Source organism: Lepidochelys olivacea, assembly GCF_965140295.1.
Source record: "Lepidochelys olivacea isolate rLepOli2 genome assembly, chromosome: 17".
NCBI classification, from domain to species: Eukaryota; Metazoa; Chordata; order Testudines; family Cheloniidae; genus Lepidochelys; species Lepidochelys olivacea.
In genome coordinates this window covers 22,552,441-22,580,430 of record NC_140427.1, presented here as the reverse complement: position 1 = coordinate 22,580,430, position 27,990 = coordinate 22,552,441, and the positions used below count along the sequence as shown (strand labels likewise).

At 49.6% G+C, this 27,990-nt stretch overlaps 2 protein-coding genes across 2 annotated transcripts; both read left to right on the top strand.

Annotated features, from left to right (window-relative positions):
* Positions 1-140: 140 nt before the first annotated feature.
* Positions 141-27,179, top strand: LOC311532601 (uncharacterized protein; the record flags this gene model as incomplete). The annotated part of the gene is made up of 4 exons (XM_084651173.1): positions 141-228; positions 596-1,444; positions 25,588-25,730; positions 27,125-27,179. 3 exons carry the CDS (start codon positions 141-143, stop codon positions 25,692-25,694), a joined length of 1,044 nt encoding a protein of 347 aa, XP_084507299.1. The 3' UTR covers positions 25,695-25,730; positions 27,125-27,179.
* LOC311532587 (uncharacterized protein C2orf72 homolog) lies at positions 3,710-4,417 on the top strand (the record flags this gene model as incomplete). Its single annotated transcript, XM_084651161.1, has 1 exon — positions 3,710-4,417. The coding sequence occupies one exon, from the start codon at positions 3,710-3,712 to the stop codon at positions 4,415-4,417; it is 708 nt and encodes a 235-aa protein (XP_084507287.1).
* Positions 27,180-27,990: the final 811 nt, after the last annotated feature.

Below are 27,990 nucleotides of genomic sequence, written 5' to 3'. Positions count from 1 at the left end.
AGGGAATGTGGGCCCCCTCAGTGGAGTCTAGCAGAATCAACTGAGAAGTAGGTTTGCTGTCAGTAGCCAGAAGAAGGTTTTCCATCAGCGAGGCCAGTTGTGTGCTGTGTCCTGGCCTGAAACATGGTGATGAGTCTAGAATGTTGGCAGAGAACACCATGGCCCCAGTAACCACGGAGAAAGTGGTCTTTAGACCTGGAGCAGTAATTGGAAAATTCTTTGATGCATGTAGGCTTCTAGGACTGCATTCTTGGTATCTGGTAACTCCTTTGATGGACATGGATCTCAATTATGAATTAGACCAGCCAGGTGTCCTTTGCCAGACTTCGCCAGAGTCTCCACAGACTCTGAATGGGTAACTGGCCCAAACACCACCAGAAAAGTCTTGGGCAACTTAAATACAAGGGGGTTGCTGCTCTTCCAACATTACATACATGGAATTCAACACACAGAGGTGCCTGTGTCTGCAGTTATCTGGAGACCACGACACACATTCATCAACCAGGAGACACAGACTTAGCTTCATTTATCCCTACACACTCACCTGCACGCCCACACCTCCGAAAGGGCATCCGCCTGTTCTCGGCCGCCCCAGTCCGGCCTGCGGTGCAGCCTCTACCCTGGGCAGTGGGGGAACAGCCCTTCCAGCAGGAGGCAGAGCGGCTCGGGGGCTGCCGCCGGCGGGAGGCACCAATAACCCCTGCGAGCCCGCAGCAGCTGCGAGCTATTGGGAGCCGGCCCGGCCGGGCAGGAGCTCGCTGCCCTGGGCTCGCCCGCCGGAGGCAGCGCGGACGGAGCCACCCTACAGACTGGGGCCGCGCCCCTCCCGGGTGCGATTGTGACACGGCCGGGGGCGCAGCTCGTGGCCCCGCGGCCCCGGCCCAGCGGCGGGCGGCCATGGAGCGGCAGGAGCAGGCGGGGCCGGCGGGCGCCGCCGAGCCCGGGGAGAGCCCGGACGCGCAGTTCCAGGCCGTGGTGCAGCGGACGCAGGTGCTGCTGCTGGCCGGCGAGACGTGGGAGGCGGACCGCGCCCGGGCCGCGCTCAGCTCCTTCGCCCACGAGGTGCTGCCCGTGGCCCGCCGCTCCGCCAGCCCCGCGCCGCCCAGCGCGCCGCCGGCCGGGCAGCTCGTCTTCTTCCTGTGCCGCGCCCCGTCGCTGCGGGGCCGGGCCGAGCGGCTGCGGGAGGTGCTGCGGGGCGTGCGGGAGCAGAGCCGCGGCGCGCCCGCCGCCCTGGTCGGGGTGATCGTGCAGCCCCGGCCGGAGGAGGAGGCGGAGGCGCGGCGCCGCCTGGAGGAGCTGCTCCTCGAGGTCTTCCAGCCGCCGGCGTCGGGGCCGGGCGCCGCGCCGCGGGTCGAGGTGCACACGGCCGTGTTCCGCCCCGGCCGGCCCGAGGGGGCCCTGGAGGTCAAGAAAGCCGCTTGCGAGGCCCTGAGGGAAGAGCCAGGTGCGGCGGGAGCTCGGCCGGCGGGGGCTCGGGGGGCGGCCGGGGCCGGGCCGGGCCGGGCCTGGCGCGCTGAGGGCGGGGCGGGGACATGGGGCGCGGAGCGGGCGGCCTCTCCCTGGCCGTGCCGCCGAGCCCGGCTCTGAGGCCCCTTTGGGAGGCGCTCTCAGGCCAGCTCTACACATAAAAACTAGACGGGCGTGGCCGTGTGTTGCTCAGGGCCGTGAAAAATGAGATGCCCTGAGCGCCGTCCTGGGGTCAGCCCCACCCCAGTGTAGACAGGGCTGGGTGGAGGGAAGAGTTCACCCATGGACCTCCCTACTGCCCCGGAGAGCTGGATTATCGACACCCATGGAAGAGGCCTTTAGGGGGCGTAGGAAGCATCTACGCTCTGGTGCCCCGGTGGCCCAGCTGCAGCGTGGCAGCTGTGGCCCGGTAGCAGCGGAAGTGTAGACATGCCCTTAGGTGGAAGGTGCTGGGGAGGGCGGAGTATTGTCACTGTAGCCAATTTCATCTTCAGAGAAAGCCCTGATTCCCCAAGACCTCTGTCTCCTAGCGACAAAGAGCGACTGTGATCCAGGGCTGAGGGACGTGCTCGAGACTTGTGCCAGTGGAACCTGGACACGGAACTGAAAATCCCACTGGACTTACTGCCCCATCGCTGCTCTCTGCTGGCACCCCGTAGTCTCTCAGTAGGGCTGCCTGGCAGGATCTGCTGTTTGTTTCTTTCCCCACCGTGTAGCAGCCAAGAGCTCAGCCAGGCTGAATCTCTGGGATGCTGCGATTCCTCGAACAAGGGCCGGTTTTCATTGGGTAATCGAATCGTATTTCGGCTTGAGTCTGAAGCGCCAAGGTAGCTGACGTGATGCTGAGTGATCAGTGTAGACTAGAACAGGTAGTTCAGTATCCTGTCATCTTGTCGTGGCTGTACGCCACGAAGAGCGAGGTTAACTAACCCCCCACCACCTGACAAGCTGCTGAACACAACTTGGCCTCCTTGTCTGTGCTGCCCACTGCCATGCTCAGCATTTTACCTAGTTCGATTGCTACAATGGTGTGTGAACCGAGTGACGCTTCCTAGTGATGACAAACCCTGAGGGAGTGTGATGGGTAGAGGAGAAGGATGTGGCCAGTGGGTCCATGGACGGCATGTATCTGTTGGCCCACGAGGGGAAGCAGGTCCTTGGCCTCTCCTCCTGCCCCATACCCTGATGTAGTGACTACTCAGGAGATGTGTTCTGGCTGCTGTGAACTGGGATGTGAGGATTCTATTCCTCGGACCCATGAGAATATGGCAGAGCAAGAGCCTGTTTACTCAAGCTGTGTCCTTTGTGTAGGAATGTCACCATTGGGACGTGGTCCTGGCCTACCATTTCCCCATTTATTACGCTCTGCCCCTTTCCCCACGTCATTAATGAAGAAGTTAAACACCCAAGCCTCTGGCACCGCCATAAACGCCAACTCCTAATGGAATACTGTCCCTTTTATCATTGCTCTTCGTTCATGGTCTTTCAGGCAGTGTTTGGTTTGATTTCAAGATAGTGATGGGGAGTCTGAGATTGTGACATTAGAGGTCACTCAGCTAGTAAGGTTGGAGCGAGGTCATAGGAATACTATCAAAAGCTTGATTGCTAGACTACAGGCAAGCCTTGATTTTTCCAGACTCCAAATATATATATTATTCAAAATTATTATGTAGTCCTGTGCCCGAAATTCACGATGAAACTGAAACGTCTCTTTGCAGCCCCCTAATTTTATTGAGTTTTATTTCTAATTTTCCCACAAGACCTTTTATATTGGGGTTTACCACTATTGTGACCAACTCTCATTCTTACTGAGCGGGACTGTGACTGGGGTAAATCAGACATCCCAGATTTGGCTGTTTAAAGGGGTGTCACAACTGGTAGGAAAAGCATGTTGGCACCAGAGGAATTTAGACTCCTTTGTTGACCGCATAGATGTGAAGCAGGGCCGCCTTCTGTCTAGTTGGCAGTGGCTTTTTAACCATATGTGCTTTTTAAGCATGTTACATATGCTTGCCAGTTGTTGGTGTATTTATATTACAGCTGAGCACTGAAACATCCACTGAATATATGTATAATCCCTTACAATATAATGGGCTGTGTCCCAGCTCTAGGCCATGGAGGGGGGCTGTGCACCAGGGTGAGGTGAGGCAAGGTGGTGTATTGTGACATAGCAAGAAAGTGTAATTTGTGATTCCTTCAGTATTAGGCAAGCAGAGGGCAGGAGAGTTCATGCGAACAGGACATGGACAGTGAGGTGCAGATGTCAGAGAACCCCCCTGCTGCTGCCACTGGCGAGCAGATCCTAAAGGATTTCCAGGTTCTGATAGAGAAGGTTGGGGGGAAGCCAGAGGTGCTGCTGGTTGGAGAGTCTCAGGAGGGAAAAGACACTCGGGCTCTGATGGCAGCTTTTGTCCAAGAGTTGTTCCCGGATGCCTGCAAACCAGGAGTCAGTCCAGCAATGGCTGCGGCACAGACACAGTCAGAGGCCAAGCCTGGCGCTAGCAACAGTCAATCCCAACTCATCTTCTTCCTGTGCCGAGCTGCCTCCCTGCGGGGCAAGCAGGCCGAGATCCAGAAGATCTTGAAGGAAGTGAAGAAGTTTAGCCGCAGAGCCCCAGCTGCCCTGGTGGGAGTCATCGTGCAGCCCAAGAAGGAAGAGGAGACAGAGGCCCGGAAGCTGATGGAGAGCGTGCTCCAGGGTGCCTTTCCTAGGCAGCCGCATAAACGGGACAAGCGCGGTAGGAAGCGGGGCCAGGCGCTGGAGGAGGTGCAGGTGGAGGTGGAAGTCTTCGTTCCAGGCCGGCCACGGGGGAAACTGGCCATCATGAAAGCCGCCTGCCGAGCTTCTGAGGCCCTGCAGCAGCGCACATCCGCAGATGTGAAGCGGGATGGTATGGACGGATGGGGGGGGAAGCCAGGGAGCACGCGGGGGCAGTGGATGGAGGAGTGAAGTGCATAGTATGCAAGTGGGGAGACATTGGATGGCAGGACGAGGAAGCTGGGCATTTGGGGCTTCAGGTCACGACCATTTTATTGGTGGTGGTGGTGGTTGTTGTTTTTTAACTGACTGAAGATGGGGGAGAGCGCTATGCGAATAATAAATATGGGCTCTTTATAGCTTTTCTATAGCTGATGAATGTGTGGGGTAGGTGTTCCCAGCATGCCACTGTGGGCTGCTTGGGTCAGGGTCTGTAAAACGCCCAGCACCTTTTCAGGTGCCATGTAAATAATAATAACCCTGCCACACCACCTAGGCTCTAGGCCACTTTGGGAGCTGTGTGCCCCCTCAGAGAGAAATGATTCAAGGGACGGGACTCCCACTCTCCCTTGGGAGAACAGTCTGGATTCTGCCATGGTTAGACCAGAACAGTGGGTCTGGCAAAGAACCTTCTGCTTCAGAAGGCATCTTGCTGCTGCTTTGGTATTGATAATGCAACAGGAGGCTGGGGCCTTGTGACGTTCCCCTGGTGTTATCTGGACTGGAGATCTGCTAGGTCACTCCAATCCTTGACTCTGGGAGCCAGCCTTACCCTGCTCTGCTGTGAGAACCCCCACTCCTGGGCTGTTCACACACAGCCTCTAGCATGTAAGCTGCTCCCAGCTACGTGAGTGAGCACTTTTGGCCAGCTGCTCCTTGGATTGTGCAACCGAATGACACTAGCCAATATCTCTGTTCCCAGACACAACCCTAGAAACCTCCGTCTTGCAGTGTCTGGTCATGCCTGCTGGATGCTGCAAGCTTATATGAGTTCATCAATTTAACAAAGAAATTTATATGTACCAGGCTTGTTATCCCAAGAGGAGTCTCTGATACGCTTCAAACCAAACGCACTGCTTCAGGTAGAATAAACAAACAGATTTATTAACGACAAAGATAGATTGTAAGTGATTATAAGTCAAAGCACAAGAAGTCAGATTTGGTTGAATGAAATAAAAGCAAAATGCATTCTAAGCAGATCTTAACACTTCTAGTGCCCTGACAAACTTAGATGCTTCTCACCACAGGCTGGATGACTGCCCTCCCCTTTGATCAGCGCTTCAGTCACTTGGTGGTGGTGTCTGTAGATGGAGGTGGAAGAGAGAGGAAGAGCATGGCAAACGTCTCTCCCTTTTATCATGTTCATTCTTCCCTCTTGGCTTTGCCCCCCCTCCCTTCACAGTCAGGTGAGCATTACCTCATTGCAGTCCCAAACTGACCAAAGGAAGGAGAGTGACTCACTCGATAGTCCAAGAGATCCTTTGTTGCTGCCTAGGCCAGCGTCCTTTGTTCCGGTGAGGCTGGGCTGGGTTTCACCCATACATGCCTTGATGAGGTGTGAGCTGCCCCTCTGCTCTTAGAGAGTTTTTGTCTGGGCTTGCTTTAAGCCATGAGGACACATTGTCTGCTTCATAACTATATACATGAAATTATAACCTGTAACATTACTGTAACAACAATTACGATAACAACAATGCGCAGTGCATCATGAGCCTTCTGAAGACATCCGACATGACAAACTTTGCATTGGATACCACAAAATCATTTTATAAGGATGAACATGGGTGTTCCCATGAGGTACAGAACGTCACAGGCCTGTCATGGTGCTCTAAAGTCAGTTCTTGTTGCTGTTCAGTAGAACCCCTAAGTTACAAACACCTCGGGAATGGAGGTTGTGCGTAACTCTGAAATGTTCCTAACTCTGAACAAAACATTTTGGTTCTTTCAAAAGTTTACAACTGAACATTAACTTAATACAGCTTTGAAACTTTACTGTGCAGAAGAAAAATGCTGCTGTCCCTTTATTTTTTTAGTAGTTTACGTTTAACATGGTACTGTACTATATTCACCTTTTTTCCTTTTTTTTGGTCTCTGCTGCTGCCTGATTGTGTACTTCCAGTTCTGGTTTGTAACTCTGGTGTTCGTAACTGAGGTTCTACTGTATCTGCTGAGGCAGCCTTCATAGCTTCCCTGTCTTCCCCTCCCCACCATTGCTGCATGTGCTGTAAGCCCCTGGAGCTGGATCATACAGTCCCTCACCTCACAGGTCCACTGCTCTGTTAATGTAGGATTTGCTGCTGAGTGCGGGGCTGTTGGCAATACACTGTTTGGTGCCTGCTGGGTTGGAGCATGAGGAGGGGCTGTTTGGGGTTTGAGCGAGGGATGGAGAACATAAGGACGGCCATACTGGGTCAGACCAATAGTCCATCTGGCCCAGTGTCCTGTCTTCTGAGAGTGGCCAGTGCCAGATGCTTCTGAGGGAATGAACAGAACAGGGAAATTTCGAGTGATCATCCCCTGTTGTCTAATCCCAGCTTCTGGCAGTTGAAGATTTAGGAATGCCTGGAGCATGGGGTTGCATCCCTGGCCATCTTGGTTAATAGCCGTTAATGGACCTATCCTCCATTAATGTATCTCATTTTTTTCTGAACCCAGTTATACTTTTGGCCTTCACAACATCCCTTGGCAAAGAGTTCCACAGGTTGACTGTGCATTGTCTGTTGAAGTACTTCCTTTTGTTTGTTTTAAACCTGCTGCCTATTAATTTCATCAGGTGACCCAGAGTTCTTTTGTTATGTGAAGGGGTAAATAACACTTCCTTGTTACGCTCTCTACACCAGTCATGATTTTTTGACCTCTATCATATCTCCCCTTAGTTGTCTCTTTTCTAAATTGAACAGTCTCACTCTTCTTAATCTCTCGTCGTATGGAAGCTGTTCCATACACTGATAATTTTTGTTGCCCTTCTCTCTACCTTTCCCAATTCTGATATATCGTTTTTGAGACGGGACGGCCAGAACTGCATGCACTATTCAAGGAGTGGGTATACCATGGATTCATATAATGGAGTTATGATATTTTCCACCTTTCCTGATGGTACCTAATAACCTGTTAGCTTTTTTTTTTTCACTTCAGCTACACACTGACCAAATATTTTCAGAGAACTATCCACAATCTCTCCAATATCTCTTTCTTGACCCCATCATTTTATAGCTATGGTTGGGATTATTTTTGTCAATGTGCATTACTTTATACTTGTTAACATTGAATTTCATCTGCCATTTTCTTGCCCCGTCACCCAGTTTAGTGAGATTCTTTTGTAACTCTTTGCAGTCAGCTTTGGACTTAACTATTGAGTAATTTAATGTTGACCTCAAATTTGGCACCTCTGTGTTCACCCCCTGTCATGACTATGGGGAGAATGGTAGCAACCTTTATGTATGCAGTAGCATAAAATCCCTCCTTGGCAGCTGTACTGGATTGCCTTATCTGTAAGGGGTTAAGCAGTTCAAATAACCTAGTTGGCACCTGACCAGAAGGACCAATGAAGAAAGAAGATACTTTCAAATCTGGGGTGGAGGAAGGATTTGTTTTTTTGTTCTGTGTGTTGTTCCCTCTCCGGAGAGAGGGAGAAGCCAAGCAGGTACAATATCTCCTACAAATATACTTGGAATAATCCATCTGAAATTACAGAAACTGTGAGTAAGGCAAGGAAATGTGTTAGGTTATCTTTTGTTTTGGCTTGTGAATTTTTGTATGCTACAGAGGTAGTTTTTTTCCCATTTTTGTAACTGTGAAGCTGAGCAGAGAGGGGAATCCTCTGTGTTTTAAATCTTTTTATTACCCTGTAAAGTTACCTTCCATCCTGATGTTACAGGTGTGATTCTTTTATTTTTTTCTTTATAAATAAAGTTCTTCTTTTAAGAACCTGATTGATTTCAGTGTCCTGAAGACAAAGGGTCTGGTCTGTGCTCACATTGCTAAGGCAACTGGTTGGTATATTATTCTCAAGCCTGAAGGGACTTGGGGGGATAGGGATTCCAGGTGACCCTTCCCTGAATTTTTGTGTCAATCACTTTGTGGTGATAGCAACACTGTCCAAGGACAAGGAAAGGAATTTGTAGCTTGGGGAAGTTTTAACCTAAACTGGTAGAATATAAACTTAAGGGGTTTTTCATTCGGGTCCCCACATCTGCACCCTAGAGTTCAGAGTGTGGGGGAACCCTGACACCCCCTTTATCAGATCATTTATGAATATGTTGAATAGCACAGTCCCAGTACAGATCCTTAGGGGACCCCACTATTTACATCTCTTCACTATGAAAATGGACCATTTATTCCTACTTTTTAACCAGTTACTGATCCATGAGAGAATAATAAAAGGCTTTCTGAAACTCCAAGTATATTATATCCACTGGATCACTCTTGACCATGTTTTTTGACACCCCATTTGCTTGGTACCAATGTTAGGTTTACTGGCCTGTAATTGTCAGGATTGCTCTGGAGCATTTTTTAGACATTGGCATTCCATTAGTTACCCTCCAATCATCTGATACAGAAGCTGATTTAAGCAAAAGGTTATATAACACAATTAGAAAAGGAGGACTTGTGGCACCTTAGAGACTAACAAATATATTTGAGCATAAGCTTTCGTGAGCTACAGCACACTTCATCGGATGCATACTGTGAAAAATACAATAGGAGGATTTTATATACACAGAGAACATGAAACAATGGGTGTTACCATACACACTGTAATGAGAGTGATCAGGTAAGGTGAGCTTTTACCAGCAGGAGAGAAAAGAAAAAGGAAAATAAAACCTTTTGTGGTGATAATCAAGGTGGGCCATCTCCAGCAGTTGACAAGAACATGTGAGGAACAGTAGGGGGGAAAAATATGGGGAAATAGTTTTACTTTGTGTAATGACACATCCACTCCCAGTCTTCATTCAAGCCTAATTTAATTTGCATCCGATGAAGTGAGCTCTAGCTCATGAAAGCTTATGCTCAAATTTGTTTGTCTCTAAGGTGCCACAAGTCCTCCTTTTCTTATAACACAGTTAGTAATTCTGCAATTTCATATTTAAACTCCTTCAGAACTCTTGGGTGAATACCATCTGGTCCTGGTGACTTACTACTTTTTAATTTATCAATTTGTTCCCAAACCTCCTCTATTCATACCTCAGTCTGGGCCAGTTTCTCAGATTTGTCACTGAAAAATAGGGGCTCACATGTGAGGATCCCCTCCATATCATGTGCAGTGAAGATCGATGCAAACAATTCATTTAGCGTCTCCACATTGGCTTGTCTATTTCTGATGTCCTTATATTTTTTTGCTGTTAGTGTTTGTGTATTTAGCTAGTTGCTCTTAGATTCTCTCTTGGCCTGCCTTATTGTACTTTTACACTTGACGTGCCAGAGTTTATGCTCCTTTCTATTTTCCTCACTAGGATTTGACTTCCAGTTTTTAAAGGAGGCATGTCTTTTTGTCTCTAACTGCCTCTTTTACTCTGCTGTTTAGCCATGGTGGCATTTTTTTGGTCCTCTTACTGCTTTTTTTGATGTGAGGTATACATTAAGTTTGAACCTCTATTATGCTATTTTAAAATAATCTCCATGCAGTTTGCAGGCTTTGCACCCTTGTGACTGTACCTTTTAATTTCCGTTTAACTGGCTTCCTCATTTTTGTGTAGTTCCCCTTTGTGAAATTAAATGCTACTGTGGTGGGTTTCTTTGGCATTTTTCCCCCTACAAGGATCTTAAATTTAATTACATTATAGTCACTATTACTGAGCTATATCACCTCTTGGACCAGATACCCCCGTGTGCCACTTAGGACTAAGTGAAGAATTGTCTCTCATATTGTGGGGTCCAGGACTAGCTGCTCCAAGAAATGTCTAGAAATTTTATCTCTGCATCCATTCCTAAAATGACACATGCCCAGTCAGTATGGGGATGGTTGAAATCCCCCATTATTATTGCGTTTTCTGCCTTGGGAGGGACATTCAGGGCCCGGCGGGTGGCTCAAAACGGGGAAGAGGGACTGTTTCAGGATGTTCTCTCTTCTTACGAAGGAGAATTGCCCGCCAGTTCATTTCTATCTGTGGCCCATCAACCTTGGGGTAGACTCATGGGGTCTCACATAGCAGTTCTCAGTTACACTAAGAACAGTGTGAAGGAGCAAGTGCTAATTGCAGAACAGCCCCTTCTTGAGCAGTAGTGTCAAGTTGTATGGTCCTAAGGACTGGCATCTAACAGCTGCTTTGTGCCCTGCTACTCCTGACCCATCAGTGTTTGCTAAGGACATGTGTGGCGGGTCAGTACAAGACAGGACATGGCTCTAGGCAAGCAAGCAGGCTGGTCTGCTGACGGGATTGCCCCTGTCAGCTTTTCCACCTCGCTTTTATTTCTCTCCCCCCCTGTGCATTACATACTCCGACCGCAAACGGCATCAACAAAGGAAATAATATGACTTTGATTAATATTCTTATTTACCAGCCTCTGTCTACTACAATCTTTGTTCTCAGGCCTTGAGCCTAGGCCAAGGAAGCTTCCCACGGTTGATGTCCTTATTTTGACTTCCCAATGGTCCATGTTCCCATGGTCCATGTCCTTGGACAGAGCAATGTATGCATCGCTCCTACACAACAGTCAGGGTGTGCCCTGACTGTTTCCAGGTGCATGAACGTTACATGAACTCTTCATCCCCCCTTTTTTTGTTATTTGTGCTCGGCCATCTCATGGTAGCCATCAATTTGCTTTTGCAAGCGATTTAACTCCCGGACAGACAAGGACATAACTCAGGGAGCCTGCCAGGGCAGGTCTCTACAAAGCCTTAGCAAAGAGGGAATACATTGTATACAGCAGCAGCAAAATATAAGCCCAACAATTACAAACACAGCATAACCAAAAAATTGTCGCAGCCATCCTAGAGAGGGCAGCCAACCTGTAAGCCAATTCCAAAAACCCTCAAACCCCAGATCTTGGCGTATGTGTGCCGTAAGATTGGCCAATTCGGCCAATCTAGTTTCTATGGAGCGACTATTATCAGTTAAATTAAAACAACACATATGCCGAAACGTGGAACAGCCTAGATGGTGTTTCAAGAGCAGAAAATCAATGGCTGTTCTGTTATCCAAAATTGCATCCCTTAATTCATGTTGCTCTGTGTTAAGTAGGGCAATTGCCTGGGATGTTGTATTAATTGCCTTTGCCGCAAAACATGCCAGGTTATTCAAAGTTCTGGCTGTATAAGTGGCAAGCCCGGGAACTCCAACAATAGAGGCCGCTAAGGCGGTATACTCAGCGCGGCTGAAAAGATCAACATCTGCAACACAGTCTTCTGAAAGGGGTACACCTCTTTTACTGCGCTTTTGGCCGGCAAAAGGCAGAATGAGTGTCATTCTACTAAGGCAGCAAAGGGTGCCATCGCTTAAATTTGTGGGAATATAACTAAAGGTGCATGAGCCGCAGGTAAAAAACCACCCTGATGGTAGGATGATATGGCCATAATTGTACGAAATATTCACGGTGTGGGAACAATTTAAAAAGGGTTGAGAAATTTGCTGACAGCCCAAGGGCACCTTTGTACTAGTGCAGTTAACCACACGCGCACAGGTGACATTGTTGGCCCCGGCCGGATACGGTGTGTGGAGGGATATGGCCGTGTGAGGCAAAGTATAGTTGGCCGGGCCCCAATTAGCCATGCCAGAGTACTGGGAAGAGAGATTCGCGTAAGCAGCGAGCATCGTCTCATTCCCTATTTCCTCAGGGTGATGACATACTGGAATAAGGCATGTAGCTAACAATTCTCCGGCTGCTACAGAATCGGATAAACAAAAGTGGGTAACATTTGCTATTGAAGCCAATCTTTCCCATAGGTTATATGTCATTCGGGCCCGTAATGGAGAAAGCACTTCCGAGCCAACCCCTACAGGAAATAGCAGGCACAAAAGGCATACAATCAATACAGAATTAGCAGTAATTTGGGCGAGAATTGCCACAAACAAAGTCTCAGGAGTCTCTGGCTGTTGGTTTGCTGCCAGTCGTCGTTGAGCCGCGGCGACCAATGCTTTTACTGCTCCCCATGTCACGGGCTGGCTTGGGACGCTACACCTCTTCCGTTTCCGTCCCGTCGTTGTCGACCCGGGAGGCACCGCGTTCTCCTCCAAGGTCAGCTTAAACTCCGGTATGGGGTTCGATAGTCCCTGGTGCCACGCCATGCTGCTTCAGTGCCAGTCGCACACACCGGGCCGGAACCCACAACGGTCCTGTAGGGAGAGACACAGCAGCATATCCCCGACCCCAAGTGATTAGAGGTACTGGGCCCAGCCATTGCGGATCGGGCAGCTGACGGTAATAGACACGCGGTCTTTCCAGTACCTCGCATTTATGAAAATGCCAATCCGCGGGGGTCTGCTGATCTGCGTTCAGCGTTAAGTTATTTAAAGTGAACAAAAGGATATGCAATTGTTGCTGAATGTCTCCTAAGGTTCGGAGACGCAGCTCCCCTTGTTTTAACTGTTTGTCAAGCAAGGTTTTTAGCGTGCGATTTGCACGTTCAACAATGGCTTGGCCCGTGGAATTATAAGGGATCCCATGTGTGAGACGGACGTCCCATTGGACACAAAAGGTGGAAAGGGCTGTGGAGCAATAGGCTGGGGCATTATCTGTTTTTATCTGGCTCGGGCGACCCATAACAGCAAAACAGGCTAGCAAATGGTGAATAACTTTGGGAGTGGCTTCCCCACGCTGTGGGGTCGCCCAGAGGAATCCCGAATAGGTATCAATGGAAACATGTAAAAACGAATAGGGGCGGAATTGTGGCACGTGAATGACATCCATTTGCCACAGCTGATTCGCTGCGGTACCTCTGGGGTTAACGGCATAAGAAAAGGTAGGGGCAGCAGCGGCACAGTGGGGGCAGAAACGAACAATAGAACGTGCATGATCAGCAGGAATGTGAAACTGACGGGCCAAAACAGAGGCAGACTGATGAAAAAAGGCATGGCTTTCAATGGGGTCAGAAAAAAGGGAATTTACCTCACCACGTAACTCGCGATCGGCACGCGCATTGCCCTCAGTGAGTAGCCCAGGCAGAGGGGTATGACTGCGAATATGAGCAACAAAATAAGGGAAATTACGAGTGGTGACGAGATACTGTAAAGACAAAAACAGGCGAAGGAGGTCTGCATCGACCTGAGGGGTAATGAGGGCTAGGGGTAAATGATCAATTACCTGATAAACATAATGGGTGTCCACAATCAAATTAAAGGGACAGTCAGCAAAAAGTTGAAAGGCCAAAATAACAGCAGCCAGTTCTGAGCGCTGTGCGGAACGCTGAGGCAGCGTAAAACGAGAATGCCAACGAGGGGGGTCACTTAATTGATAGGTGACCACACCTCGACGTGGAGAGCCATCAGTAAAAAGAGTGACAGCTGAAGCAATGGGTTGAGAGCGGCTAAGACGATGTACGATTAGGGGCACCTGTTGGGTAATTACCAATCGGGGATCTTTTGGGGGATTATAAGAGATCTCTCCCACATAATCACAAAGAGCAACCTGCCAGGCCAAGGAGGCGTGGCACAAGGAATCAAATTCACTACGGGATAAGGGGAACACAATGGCAACTAAATCGGTACCCGTGAGTTGCACTGCACGGTGGCGGGCTTTACGAACAAGATCAGACAAGGCATCCAAATAAGGATAAATGTTCCGAGGAGGAGTGGATGACAAATATATCCACTCTATGATAGAGACGGCTGTGTCCGTACGAGGTACAAACAGAGCCGCAGTGGGCGTATGAGGGGTGGCAAGGAGAACCAACCGCAGGGGACAGACCTCAGTGAGTCTATCCACAAACTGCTGACTCAACACTGCATTGATCTGTCAAATGTAGGCAATATGCTCCTCAGTGACGGCAATAACTGCGCTCGGTGCCCGAGCTCCACATAGGAGCTCGAACAACGGCTGCAGCATTGATGTGGGGAGACGGAAGTAGGGGCGAATCCAATTTAAATGACCCAAAATCTGTTGTAATTTAACAAGGGTTAGGGGTTGAGGTAGAACCAGTTCTGGGCGAACAGGGGCGGCATAGGTTTGTAAAACCTTATGCCCGAGGTAGTGGTAGGGATAAGGGCGTGGGATTTTTTCTGGTGCCACTAATAGGCCATTTTGGCCGAGAATCTGGGACAAAGATTCAAGCTGTTCTGCCGTGACCTGGGGACCACTAAGCAAAATGTCATCCATATAATGGTAGACCTTTAGTGTGGGGTATCGGGCACGAAAAGGGGCGAGGGTCCGATCCACAAAGAGCTGACACAAGGTCAGACTATTTTGCATTCCCTGGGGCAAGACCTTCCACTGATACCTATGAGAGGGTTGCTGATTATTATATTGTGGCACCGTAAACGCGAATTTTTTGCGATCTTGTGGGCAAAGGGGGATGGTGAAAAAACAATCCTTTAAATCTAACACACAAAGCTGATCGGTTTGAGGAATTAAATTTGGGTTCGGCAAGCCAAATTGTGAGGGGCCCATGGGTTGTATGCGTTTATTTATTTCCCTTCAATCATGTAACAGCCGCCATGCACCAGATTTTTTCTTAATAACGAACACCGGGGTGTTCCAGGGACTAGTGGAGCGTTCCAAGCGCTGTGCTTGCAAATATTGTTGCACAAGCGAATGAAGTGCTCTTAGCTTCTCTAGAGGGAAGGGCCACTGGTCAATCCATACGGGCTCTAAGGATTGCCACACCAAGGGTAATGCGGAGGGCAAGGTGGGTGCGGGAGGCTTTTGAGCCATTATATATTAATGTCGAGAGTGGTGTCCAGCTTTGTAAGTAAGTCACGGCCCCAAATATTGAGGTGGACAGGGAGCACAAAAGGGCGGATTGTAGCAAGGGCACGGCCTCCTGCTTTAGAGACCGTGACCCAAGACAAACTTTGGCGCCCGGGTTTACTACCCCTGATCCCCCACAACTCTTTAGAAGGAAGAGTTGGCCAACTGACCGGCCACTCCGGATCGCGAATCACCGTAACGTCAGCTCCAGTGTCCACCAGCCCTCTAAAAGGAACATTATTTAAGAGAAGCGTTAACTGAGGTTTCGAGGGGCGGACCGACATTGTTAGAGCAACAAGTGAAGAGGACGTGTTGTGAGATGGCGACTGAGCCAGCATCGATCCAAAGCCGCCTCCGCCCCAGGCTCGATCCTCTGCAGCTGGCACCTGATAGGGGACTAAAATCAATTGCGCAATTGACCGTCCACGCGGGAGCGACTGTGGAAGATGGGTGCATACCTGAACCTTAATAATGCCGGTGTAGTCGGCGTCAATGACCCCTGGGATGACAAAAAGACCCTGTTTCCCCGCGTGTGAGCGAGGAAGAACCAGACCCACAAATCCGGCAGGGAGAGGTCCCGTCACCTGGGTAGGTATGGCGCAAACCTCCCCCGGCAACCGAAAGTCAGCGTCCTCCTGCATAATCAAATCAAGCCCTGCACTTCCGGCAGTTGCTGCCTTCATGGAGTCTATGGGTTTTAAAGCAGAGGAACAGTGGTCTGAGTGGGAAACACCCCGTTTGGCCCTGGGTTCGGGGGGGACCCATCATGCGGTTTCCCGACCCGCTACGGCACTGATTAGCCCAGTGATAGCCCTTCCGACACTTGGGGCACTTCTTTGAGGGGCGAGCGGGCGCCGCCGAGGAGCGGCACTCCCGCTGGAAGTGATCCTCCTTACCACAGCGGTAACAACGCTTCCCCTCCTTCCCGCTTTTCCGCAGGGCGGCGGCCACAACCCCAGCTCTATGTGCTTGTGTGCCGATGTTTTGGCACGCCCGCAGCATGTCTGACAGCTCTAGAATTCCAGAGGCTTGTGCAGCCTGGAGAGCACGGCGGCAATCCTCGTTCGCATTTTCAACTGCCATTTTTAACAGGACCTCCTGAGCTGCTGCAGGGCTATCCACCTGTCGGAGGATAGCCTCCTGCAATCTGTTGGTAAAATCCATAAAGGACTCTGATGCACCCTGACGGATACTGGCAAAGCTTTTGGTAGGCTTGCCTGAATCCGGGACCTTCCGGAAAGCATGCTGGGCGCAGGTGGAAATAATGGGGAAGAAGGCCGGAGGGAATTGAGACTGCAGCTGGACAGTAGCAAACTGGCCCTCCCCTGCCAAGTGCTCATAAATGATACCTTGCTCTCTATACACCTGGGCTTGGCGTTCCGCCATCTGCCGATACTCACTAAGCCAAATAACATACTGACTGGGTGTCAACATCATGCGCAACAGCGCCTTCCAGTCTTCAGGGACCAGAGAGTACCCAGAACCTAGCCCTTCAATGAGACCCCGCACGGTCAGGCCGAACTCGCGAATCACTTTCTTTACCTCTCTGATCACCGAGTAAGGCAAACTGACCCAGTTTGCAACCTGGTTGCCCTGGCCATCATCCTGCCAGGTCACTGGACAGACTGAGACCAGCTCAGCCAGCTCCTCTGCTGTAAGATGTGAGCGAGTCTTCGCTGCGTGAACCATTTGTTGCACCAGCGAAAGCCCCTGAGCAGACGCGGACGACCCTCCGGGGGGCCCCGGAGCATGGGGCCCCATGGGGGGAGGATGATCACACACCGGCTCCGGTGGGGAAGGCCAGGGAGGCGGTGGTAATAGAGGCACTGGGGGCGAAGCAGGGAGAGGAATGGTTGCAGGAGCGGACGGGGGTGGCAAGATCGGCAGCCCCTCTGTTGGTGCGGGAGAGGGCCTTTCCCAGGCGACACACTGTGTCGCATCGCTAGGAGGGGGGACGGCTGCAGGAGCGGACGGGAGTGGTGAGAGCCTCAGCCCCGCGAGGGAGGGCCCGTCCGAAGCGACACACTGTATCGCGTCGCGGCAGAGGTGCCAGGCATGTAAAGCCTGCACGGGCCCGAGGCTCCTTGTGCAATGTCTGGCCCAACCGCTCCCAGTCCGCTAGCTTAAGAGTTCCAGCTTCAGGGTACCACGGGCACTGGGCACTCACCTCCTGTAGCAGGAGAGTGAGTTCTCGAGTGGGGCAGTCATGCTGAGCCTTACGCAGCAAATACTGTAGCTCACTGCGGTGTTGCAGTTACAAAGCAGAGAGGGAGCTTCCCATACTTACCACAACGAAAAATACTCACCGGGATCCGCGAAGCGGATGAGTGACGCGTCTGAAACCCTTGCCGGGCGAGGTGAGTGCTGAGGGCCCCACGTTGGGCGCCAGTTGTGGCGGTTCAATACAAGACAGGACACGGCTTTAGGCAAGCAAGCAGGCTGGTCTGCTGACGGGATCTCCCCTGTCAGTTTTGCCACCTCTCTTTTATTTCTCTCCCCCCTGCGCATTACATACTCCGACCACAAAAGGCACCAACAAAGGAAATAATATGACTTTGATTAATATTCTTATTTACCAGCCTCTATCTACTACAATCTTTGTTCTCAGGCCTTGAGCCTAGGCCAAGGAAGCTTCCCACGGTTGATGTCCTTATTTTGACTTCCCAATGGTCCATGTTCCCATGGTCCAAGTCCTTGGACAGAGCAATGTGTGCATCGCTCCTACACAACAGTCAGGGTGTGCCCTGACTGTTTCCAGGTGCATGAACGTTACATGAACTCTTCAGACATGCATGTGTAGAAGGCTCTGTCCTCTTTCTATGTAGGAGGCTGTCCCAGCTCAGGTGGGAAGAGATTTCATTTTAAGCAGGTGGGGGACTGGTACTCATATAGACAGTGCAATACAGGACCTGGGAGATTTAGTGGTGACACATCTACAGGCTGCCATGCCCCTTTTTTATCTTTCAGGAAAGACAAAGAGATCAATTATCAGAGGGGTAGGCCTGTTAGTCTGGATTTGTAAAAGCGGCAGAGTCCTGTGGCACTTTATAGACTAACAGACGTATTGGAGCATAAGCTTTCATGAGTGAATACCCACTTCGTCGGATGCACGTTGTGGAAATTTCCAGAGGCAGGTATAAATATGCAAGCAAGAATCAGGCTAAGGATAACGAGGTTAGTTCCATCAGGGAGGATGAGGCCCTCTTCTAGCAGTTGAGGTGTGAACACCACGGGAGGAGAAGCTGTTTTTGTCGTTGGCGAGCCAGTCACAGTCTGTGTTTAATCCTGAGCTGATGGTGTCCAATTTGCAAATGAACTGAAGCTCAGCAGTTTCTCTTTGAAGTCTGGTCCTGAAGTTTTTCTGCTGCAGGACGGCTACCTTTACATCTGCTATTGTGTCCAGGGAGGTTGAAGTGTTCTCCTACAGGTTTTTGTATATTGCCATTCCTAATATCTGATTTGTGCCCATTTGTCCTTTTACATAGGGACTGTCCAGTTTGGCCGATGTCCATAGCAGAGGGGCATTGCTGGCACATGATGGCGTAGATTACATTGGTGGACGTGCAGGTGAATGAACCAGTGGTGGTGTGGCGGATCTGGTTAGGTCCTGTGATGGTGTCGCTGGTGTAGATATGTGGGCAGAGTTGGCATCGAGGTTTGTTGCATGGTGTTAGAGTTAGCGTTAGAGTTACTATGGTGCGGTGTGTCGTTGCTGGTGAGAATATGCTTCAGGTTGGCGGGTTGTCTGTGGGCAAGGACTGGCCTGCGTCCCAAGGCCTGTGTTGCCGGCACCCAGCGCCAGAGGCAAACAACAGCAAGGTTCGTTGCCCGGTGTGTGTCACCCAATAATCACAACGGGGTGAAGAAGCAGAAAAGTTTATTTTCAGCTGCAACAAGGTACAGGGAGAATAGAATCTCAAATCCTGCACACAGAGCAGGAAGTTACACAGGCTTTTATACATCCTTTCTTCAGCATACTTATCCAATAGCAAGCTGCCCTAAGTATCCATATAGCCAGCCAATCCAGTTCCCAGCTAGTTCCCTTGTTCTCTGTACCATCTGTTAAACCATACATAAAGCTGCTTTATTCAGCATTGTTCTTCCATATCTGCCCTGTTTGGCCTTGTTTAGTTTCAGGCAGTCTGACTTTGCAACATCTTGTTGCAGATCCTCAGTATAACTGCTGTGAGTGCCTCCAGGCGAGGGGGGCAAGGACACTTGGGCCTAGTACGCATAACTGCTGCGAGTGCCTCCAGGTGGGGGGGGCGGGGGTGCCAAGGACACTTGGGCCTAGTGCGAGGGGGCTTCATCGACAGTCTTGGTCTTCCATCCCCTCGAGTTACCTAGTGGCCATGCCTAGTGTCCCCAACACCTGTGAAAGTGAGGGATCGTTGTCCAGGATGGGTTTTAGATCACTGATGATGCGTTGGAGAGGTTTTAGCTGAGGACTGTATGTGATGGCCAGTGGAGTTCTGTTGGTTTCTTTCTTGGGCTTGTCTTGCAGCAGGAGGCTTCTGGGTACATGTCTGGCTCTGTTGATCTGTTTCCTTATTTCCTTGTGTGGGTATCATAGTTTTGAGAATGCTTGGTGAAGATCTTGTAGTTTTCTGGAAGATCACCAATGCATTGTAGTTTTCTCAGGAAATCAGTGGTGTCACAGAGATAGCTGGGAGTGCTGGTGACGTAGGGTCTGAGTAGAGAGTCCACATATCCAGACAGTCCTTCAGTGAGAGTGCCAATGCCCAAGATGATGGGGCGTCCAGGATTTCCAGGTTTGTGGATCTTGGGTAGTAGATAAAATAACCCCGGTCAGGGCTCTTAGGGTATGTTCATTTGTTCCTGTGTTAGTGTAGGGATTGTCCTGAGTAGATGGTGCAATTTCTTAGTGTATTCCTCAGTGGGATCTGAGGAAAGTGGCCTGTAGAATTTGGTATTGGAGAGTTGTCTGGCAGTCTCCTTTTGGTAGTCAGACCTGTTCATGATGATAACAGCACCTCCTTTATCAGCCTCTTTGATTATAATATCAGGGTTGTTTCTGAGACTGTGGATGGCATTGCGTTCTGCACGACTTAGGTTATGAGGCAAGTTATGTTGTTTTTCCGCAATTTCTGCCTGTGCACGTCGGCGGAAGCATCCTATGTGTAGGTCCAGACTGTCATTTTGACCCTCAGGAGGAGTCCATCTGGAGTTCTTCTTCTTGTGCTGTTTGTGGGACGGTATCTGTGTATCAGTGTGCTGTTCAGTGTTATTTTGAAAGTATTCTTTGAGTTGGAGATGGCGAAAGTAGGCTTCCAGATCACCGCAGAACTGTATCGTGTTTGATGTTCCTCGAGAGGCCGGTTTGAGTTAAGTACACTTTGAAAGCTCTGCTCATGCCAAGGGAGTGACAGCATGTCCTCAGTTTGAGTCAAGGACAAAAATGCTGGGGAGGAAACTGGCTTGATTCTTGTGGAAACTGGAAATGGCCTTGGGAAAATGCCCCAAGACTACATGCTACTTAGACTGGATAGAAAATTCGGTAGGAAAAGAGATACAAGGGCAGCAGACTCTTCCTTCAGGCTCAGGAATGTAAAGGACTCCAAGAAGGCCACCTTCCAAACTGCAGGGTAAAGGTGGGACAGCTGTTAGCAGGATTTCAGATGGAGTGAGGTGAAAGCTAGTGAAGCACCATGTTAAGTTTCCAGGGAGAAACAGGAGATCCTGTCCCAGGCCTGAGAAAAGACCGAGAGACTGGGGGGGAACTCCTGGGTGATCCCATTTACAGATCCCTGAGAGACCCTAACGTGGCCACTTGCACCCTGAAAGAACCTGGGGATAAGCATTTATCTCATCCAGATTGAAGAAGGCAGGAACCGAAGAGCCCCCTAGCCTTATTTTCCTCTCCCTGAGCCATGATGTAAAGAATCCCCACTGTAATAGGCATCGTGGTGCTTGCTCTCCAGGAGACCAAGGGTGTGGTGATAACCCTGCCTGAGGAGCAGTTTGCGGGGTGGGCTGACTGACTGAGCTTTCTTGGGGTCTGGGTGGGAGATGGTGTGTTGTGCTCAGAAGGCCTGGAAACACAAGCAACCTGATTGGACATGCCAGCGCAAACTGGAGCTGCTTTGTAGCAGGACCTTCTGAGACCGCTTCCAGGACCTCCTTCGCTCTGCCCTGCCTTTTTTAGAACTTGTCTGCAGTGAGGTATTGGAGGAGCATTGAAGATACATGGGGAAAGTTCCCTTGGACTTGTGTGCCCAGGCCTGGTGGGTTCAGGGTAACAGTTGCAGATTTTACACATTGACTTTGAATTTGTGAGGAGGGCAGCGGGCTGGTTGGAGCCCACGCGGGCAAAGTATGAGGCTTTAATTTGGAGGCTGAGTGACTCCTCCCCAGTGACCTGCTTAACTAGCCTGCCTTTGGATTATGGGATGAAAAAGATTCCTTCAGCCCACAAAGTGCATTCTACCCACACAAAGGATTTTGTGGCTTCTTTGAGGTTTGCGCCAGTTGAGATCCAGCACTACGGCTGGATTGTCCAATCTTACCAGGCTGTGTTGACCTTGAATTTGAGGGGACCTTTGGCTTGATGGCTTCTGACAGCCCTTAGTGCCAGAAAGGCTGTCCACAGACAATCACATTGCTTGAGCTGTAGGTTGTGTATAGGAATCCCCATTCCAGAAGATGAGTCCTTAGTGATATTAAGCCATCAGGAGATAACTCTTCAGCATGTTCTTTCTGCCTTATGCATTTGGATGCCTGGAGGAGGGTACAGCTCCATTTCTGGATGGTTGGGAGAGCGTCAAGTTTCTAATAGGAACAGCTGCAGGGAAACAGCCATTGCCACCATCACCATCGCCTTCCGAAGGCTGGAGAGCCATAACCAGATTGGGTAAAAAAGGATGAAGCTGTAGGGAGAATCGTAGGATGTCATGGATATGTGAACAGACCTCCTTTAAATCTGTCCAGGCTGAAAGGTCACCCAGACTGCTCACTGCTGGACATGAAACCAGATTCTGAGCTCTGCATCAGCACATGTCCGATCCGCTGTATTAGCTAAAGAAGTTGGCATTTTAGGTCTAGTGCTGAATACATCCTCATGGCTACATGGCCCTTGAGAATTCTCTTGAACATGTTCCTGTATGCAGCCGCTGCCCTGGCACATGGCCTATGGCCTTTACTGCAGCTGAGAAAGCTGCTGCTCAACACTGGAAGAAAGGGAAGAAAATATTAGTTTGGGAGGAGGAGGAGGCGCCAGAGTCCGTGAGACAATTGAGTAACCCATTTGCCCTGTGTCGTGGCTGCCCACGTTTGCTGAAAAAGGAAACTCTTGGTCCTCTGAGTGCCCTGCTTAGAATTGGGAGAAGCTGGTTCAGAAGTGGAAAATGTGGGAGACAGGGATGTTTCTGTCAGACTGATAGGCCTGAGGAAGGAAACGAATGAGGAATCTGTCTCTGGGTTGCTTGTGCTTTCAGGGAGATTAGCAGATGGAGGAGGGAAGGTCAGGGGCTAGACCTGAAAAGTTTTTGAGAACAACTCCTGTCGTTAATCTGTGGTAACATTTTCAGAAGTATCCATGTGAGTTAGGAGCCCAAGTCCCACAATGATTTAGGTGCTAGGAGCCTAATGCTCACAGGACAATGTTCACTGCAGTACAGGCAGGCACCTCCAGCTGCAGAGGCAGAAAGGAAAATGACTGGAGGCAGGAAGGGGCGGAACTGATAGTATCAACGAAGGCTGCTCTCTTCATAACCTGCCTGACTGCAGCAAGGAGGATGAGCTGTCCCATGAGCCCTGAGCCACGGAAACGTTGCTGGCTTTAACATTTTGTGGCTGCCTGATATGAGCAAACTGCCTGGTGTTGTACAGTGTCATCTTTGTGTTCACATGGGTTTATAAAGGGTTCACTCCTTGGGGCAGGTCTGTCATTCCGTTCTGGGTTTGGCACCTACCAGCCCAGTGGGACCTTGGTCTTTAATTCTAGCCCCTAGGTGTTATTGCAGTACAAATAACTAATAATGCCAAGCCTCGTAGAGTGGGAAGCATTCTGCTGTCCTTGTGTTTGACACCATAAGTGTTCAGAGCAAGATGCGCTGACTAGTTGATAAATTGAATGTAACTTTGAATCCCAGTGGTAAGCCGTAGAACAAAAGGCCCCATGTGTGCAGGAGGTTGGGGTTTGGGACGAGGGCTAGTCACTTATCACAGTAGTATCTGAGCTCCTTCCAGTTGCACATTAAACCACATGACCTACATCTATCACATGTCCATTCTGTCGTCCCCTGACAGGGAGAAGGGTGTGCAGTAGTGGGTTTTAGTTTGGAGTTTTTGTATTACTAAATATATACCCGTGTGGCTAGACATTGACGTTAGAGAAGGCAAAGTCAAAGACATTTTCCTTGTACTGTGAGCAGAAGGTGGGGAGGGCTGGGATGGTCCTTAGTTCCTGGAAAAGTTAATTCCACAGCCTCGGACCAGCCCCTGATAAAGCTCCATCTCCCGCTCAGGCAAGCTTTACCCTTATTGTAGAGAGCTCCATTGGGCCAGAGGAATATAGTGGTCCACGGAGGTTCCCTCTGTGTAGGACTGAGGCTCTATTGAAGGGTTGGGGAAGCAGTAAGAGGAAGTGGAGAGTCTTATGTCAGCCCTGCTGATTGAGGGAGTGTGTCTGTCATTTGTGAAGTGGGGTCATAGCTTAGAAGCTGTGTTAGAGCTTTGGCTGCTAGTGGACTCCTAGGGAGTAGTTGTGCTAAGAGTAGTCCCTGTGGCACCTTAGAGACTAACAAATTTATTTGGGCATAAGCTTTTGTGGGCTAGAACCCACTTCATCAGATGCATGGAGTGAAAAATACAGGAGCAGGCATAAATACATGAAAAGATGTGAATTGCCTTACCTCACACTTGGTAAGGCAATTCACATCTTTTCATGTATTTATACCTGCTCCTGTATTTTCCACTCCATGCATCTGATGAAGTGGGTACTAGCCCACGAAAGCTTATTCCCCGATACATTTGTTAGTCTCTAAGGTGCCACAAGGACTCCTCGTTGTTTTTGCTGATACAGACTAATACAGCTACCCCTCTGAAACCTGTGCTAAGAGTGTTTCTTCCAACTACGCCTGGCAAGATGAGGGTGACCATTTCTTTTGGATGAAGGGAACTTGCTGCTTGCATCTGCACCAGGCTGCTGTAACGTGGTCTTCGTGGGGCTGTCTCCTAAGGAAACCTGGAAAGTGAAACTGGTGCCGAATTTGGCTGCCTGGATTTTTGGTGGAGCTTCATATCGGGAGTCCTGGCTCTTCACTGAGTGTTTTATTCTTTACTTGTGGAGTTTGTTTTAAACTATAAAGCTCTAGGGCAGTAGTTCTCAAACTTTTGTACTAATGACCCTTTTCACATAGCAAGCCTTTGAGTGCAACTCCCCTTATAAATTAAAAACACTTTTTAATATATTTAACATCTTTATAAACGCTGGATGCAAAGTGGAGTTTGGGGTGGAGGCTGACGCTCGCGACCCCCCATGTAATAACCTCGCGACTCCCTCAAGGGTCCCAACCCCCAGTTTGAGAATCTCTGCTCTAGGGCCTGGCTCCACAAAGGACTTAAGAACCTAGAAAATCACAGGAATACATAGAGATTCCCAGAGTCTGAATTAGGCACCTAGGCTCCCTATACAATGGGTGGGGAGGATTAGACATCTAAGACTGGGATCCCCAAAAGCCAGCACACTGTGCAGGGACCTGCATAAGCTAGCTAGTGGAAGATACTGAGGAGAGGGTGTGTTCTAAGCCCTCTCAGGGAGCAATTAGCATCCAGGCTGTAGGGAACTACCTATCTCTGCTTGTGATCCACCACTGGGAACCCCTCTCTGGAGTCCAGCGACTCAGGGATGCAAGTTGTTTCATGTGAGAATTAATTAGTCACCTGCCTGACTCCACACACAATGGCCAGAAAAGGAGGAAGCAGTGGGAGTGCTACCCTTCTCACTTTTAGCCCACTGGTAAGAGCACTCACCTGGGATGTGGGAGACCTGGGTTCCGTTCCCCCCATGCTTGATGCAGAGAAAAAATTTGAACAAGTGTCTCCCACCTCTCAGGAGATGTGCTAACTACTGGGCTTTGGGATATTCTGATGTGGGGCTCCCTGAATCTCTCTTGTTGAAGCCTCTTCCTCTGGCCAGCTTTTGAGTGGGACATGATCCAGTAAGTGGTCTCTGAGCATGCCTGCCAGATTGGGCCCCACAGGTGAGTTAGGTGCTCCTACGCCTGTCTTCTGTCAGGTCGGGGGTTGCTGTGGGGAATCAGGCGGGAGATAGGCACCTTAACCCCCAGAGGGAGGCAGCAGTGTTCATCCCCAGAGGCAGGAATTTAGGTGCCTAGGGAACTTGTACAGCAGAAATGTAGGTACTGAGTGATTTTAGACACCTATGGGATTAGGTGGCAGCTGAGCAGGGGTTTTGTGCATTGCCGTAGCACCTAAAACTGGAACTTAGGCTCCTAAATATGTAACCTTTTTACAATTTTTCATAACATTTTCTTTGCCAGAAGATGCTGTTTGGGTTTCACGAGCCACCCTCTTCAAAGCCCTGGGGGCGCTCTGTGTGGCGTGCGCTGGTATTATTGGAAGCCAGTACATGAATACTCGCACCTGAGACTGGGGTCCCATCGGGCCTGCTCCCTGCCCACAGGTGGGTGTCCTTTGACTCTGCTCTGCCAAGTTACATTTAGCCATTAGCAAATGAATCTGTCCGCAGCGACGTCCCATTAGTAAACCCATTTGTCTAACATAGTCTGTATGCCAGATGGAAGCTGGTTAAGTGACTCACACTGTATTCTAAGTAAAATATGCTTAGCAGTTCATTAGATTTTGGCATCCGTAACTAATTACATTTGTAGCATCACTCATAGGCACCGACTTTTTGGTTGCCAGGGGGTGTTTGACCTCACGCTGCTCTGTGCCCCGCCCCTTCTCTACCCCTTCCCACAAGCCCGCACCTCCGCCTTGGCTCTTCCCACCACTGCCTCCCCCACCCCGCCTCTTCCTGCTCCCTCTCCCCCAGAGCCTCCTGCACACCCTGGAACAGCTGATCGCGGTGCGTGGGAGGCACTGGAAGGGAGGGGGAGGAGCTGATCATCAGGGCTTCCGGCAGGCGGGAGGTGCTGGGGCAGGTATAAATATGCAAGCAAGAATCAGGCTAGGGATAACTAGGTTAGTTCAGTCAGGGAGGATGAGGCCCTCTCCTAGCAGTTGAAGTGTGAACACCAAGGGAGGTGAACACCAGTTTCTCCTTGCTTGGTGTTGACACCTCAGCTGCTAGAAGAAGGCCTCATCCTCCCTGATTGAAATAACCTCCTTATCCTATCAGGTGCCACCGGACTCTTTGCTGCTTTTATAGATCCAGACTAACACGGCTACCCCTCTGATGCTTATAAGGCAGGGGCTCTTACACTGCAATACGCTAATGTCACAGGGACACTGCCCCAACTCAGGGCCTGTTCGTGGCGATAATAGTTTATATGGTCTCTGGCCAGGGCCTTTTATCTGTGGATCTCCCAGCCCTTCAGGAGGCGCTCTAAGTAAAACTCTGTTTCAGTCGGAGAGAGGATGTCCCTTCTTCCTGTTCTAAGTACCTTGGGCCCGATTTTTCTGCCCAGGTTCAAGCCCTTTTGCACCACCCAGTTGGCACAGAGAAGCTGAATCTGGCCCTCAGGATTTCCCCAGCATAGCATAGTTAACGCAGACACCAAATACTCCCCACCCTGCCCTGGTGTGGGGTGGTGCCCAGGGTGGAGCATGTCCATGCTACACTGATTCGCAGCTGGCTCAAGGCATATAGGGACCCTATATTGCTATAGCATCTAGAGGCCAACCAGGTCAGGACCTTGTTGCGCTGTGTAAACCTAGTAAATGACAGCCCCTGTCCCATCCGATGAAGTGAGCTGTAGCTCACAAAAGCTCATGCTCAAATAAATTTGTTAGTCTCTAAGGTGCCACAAGTACTCCTTTTCATTATATGCATGTTACCTAGAACACACTGCTGCTATTTCCTAACCTGACGTATGTATTTTCATTTTTTTCCAGATCCTCTGTCTACCTGGATCTCACCTGTCATCCAAAATAAAAAAACAGCAGCACCTGTTACTGTTTTGTGTTTGTGTTAATACAGAGCCCCAAAATTAAGGTTGTTGCAATGAGCTTCTATTATAAAGTCCTATGTTAATCCACCAAGAATTTTGGCCTTGAAAATTGATTTGGTATGAAAGTTACCAGATTTGCTCTGAAGGCAAAGGAAAATATTTCTACAAAGTTTGAAGAAAATGAATAAAACAGTTTTTGAGATACAGATCATTTAAAAAAATACCCCATGTGAAACTAGGCATGTCTAACATTTTCGTTGGATCCCTCTAGCTCACAAAAAGACTTGTTTGTTATCCTTCAAATTTTCATAGAGTTAAATTTCCTGGAAAACACTTGCCTTGGCTCTGTTGGGAGAAAATAGATGTAATTAAGCAAACTTTATTAATGTTTTTTGCTGGGACCCAGTTCTGTTCCCATTCCTAAGTATGTGATGCATTGGGGTTTGTTTTGTTTGTTTGTTTGTTTTTGGTTATTGACTGCCGTGGGAACAGGACCAGGTACTATAGGTGTGTATGTGAGTAAGTTGATCTCCATTGGTGGGTTACAGTTTAGAAAGGATATAAGGTTCCTTCTAGATCTGAGAGCTAAGCATGGCTTTCTTTTACTTCAAGTTTGGACTGAGTTTAGAGCTTCAAGATCAGGGTTCTGGATCCATCTTCTGCACCCTGTGTGGTTTGTAACTGTGAAGATATAGCCCAGGGGTGGGCAAACTCTTTTTTGGGCCACATCTGGGTATGTATGGTAGGCCATGAATGCTCACGAAATTGGGGGTGGGGGTGAGGGCTCTGGCTGGGGGTGTGGGCTCTGGG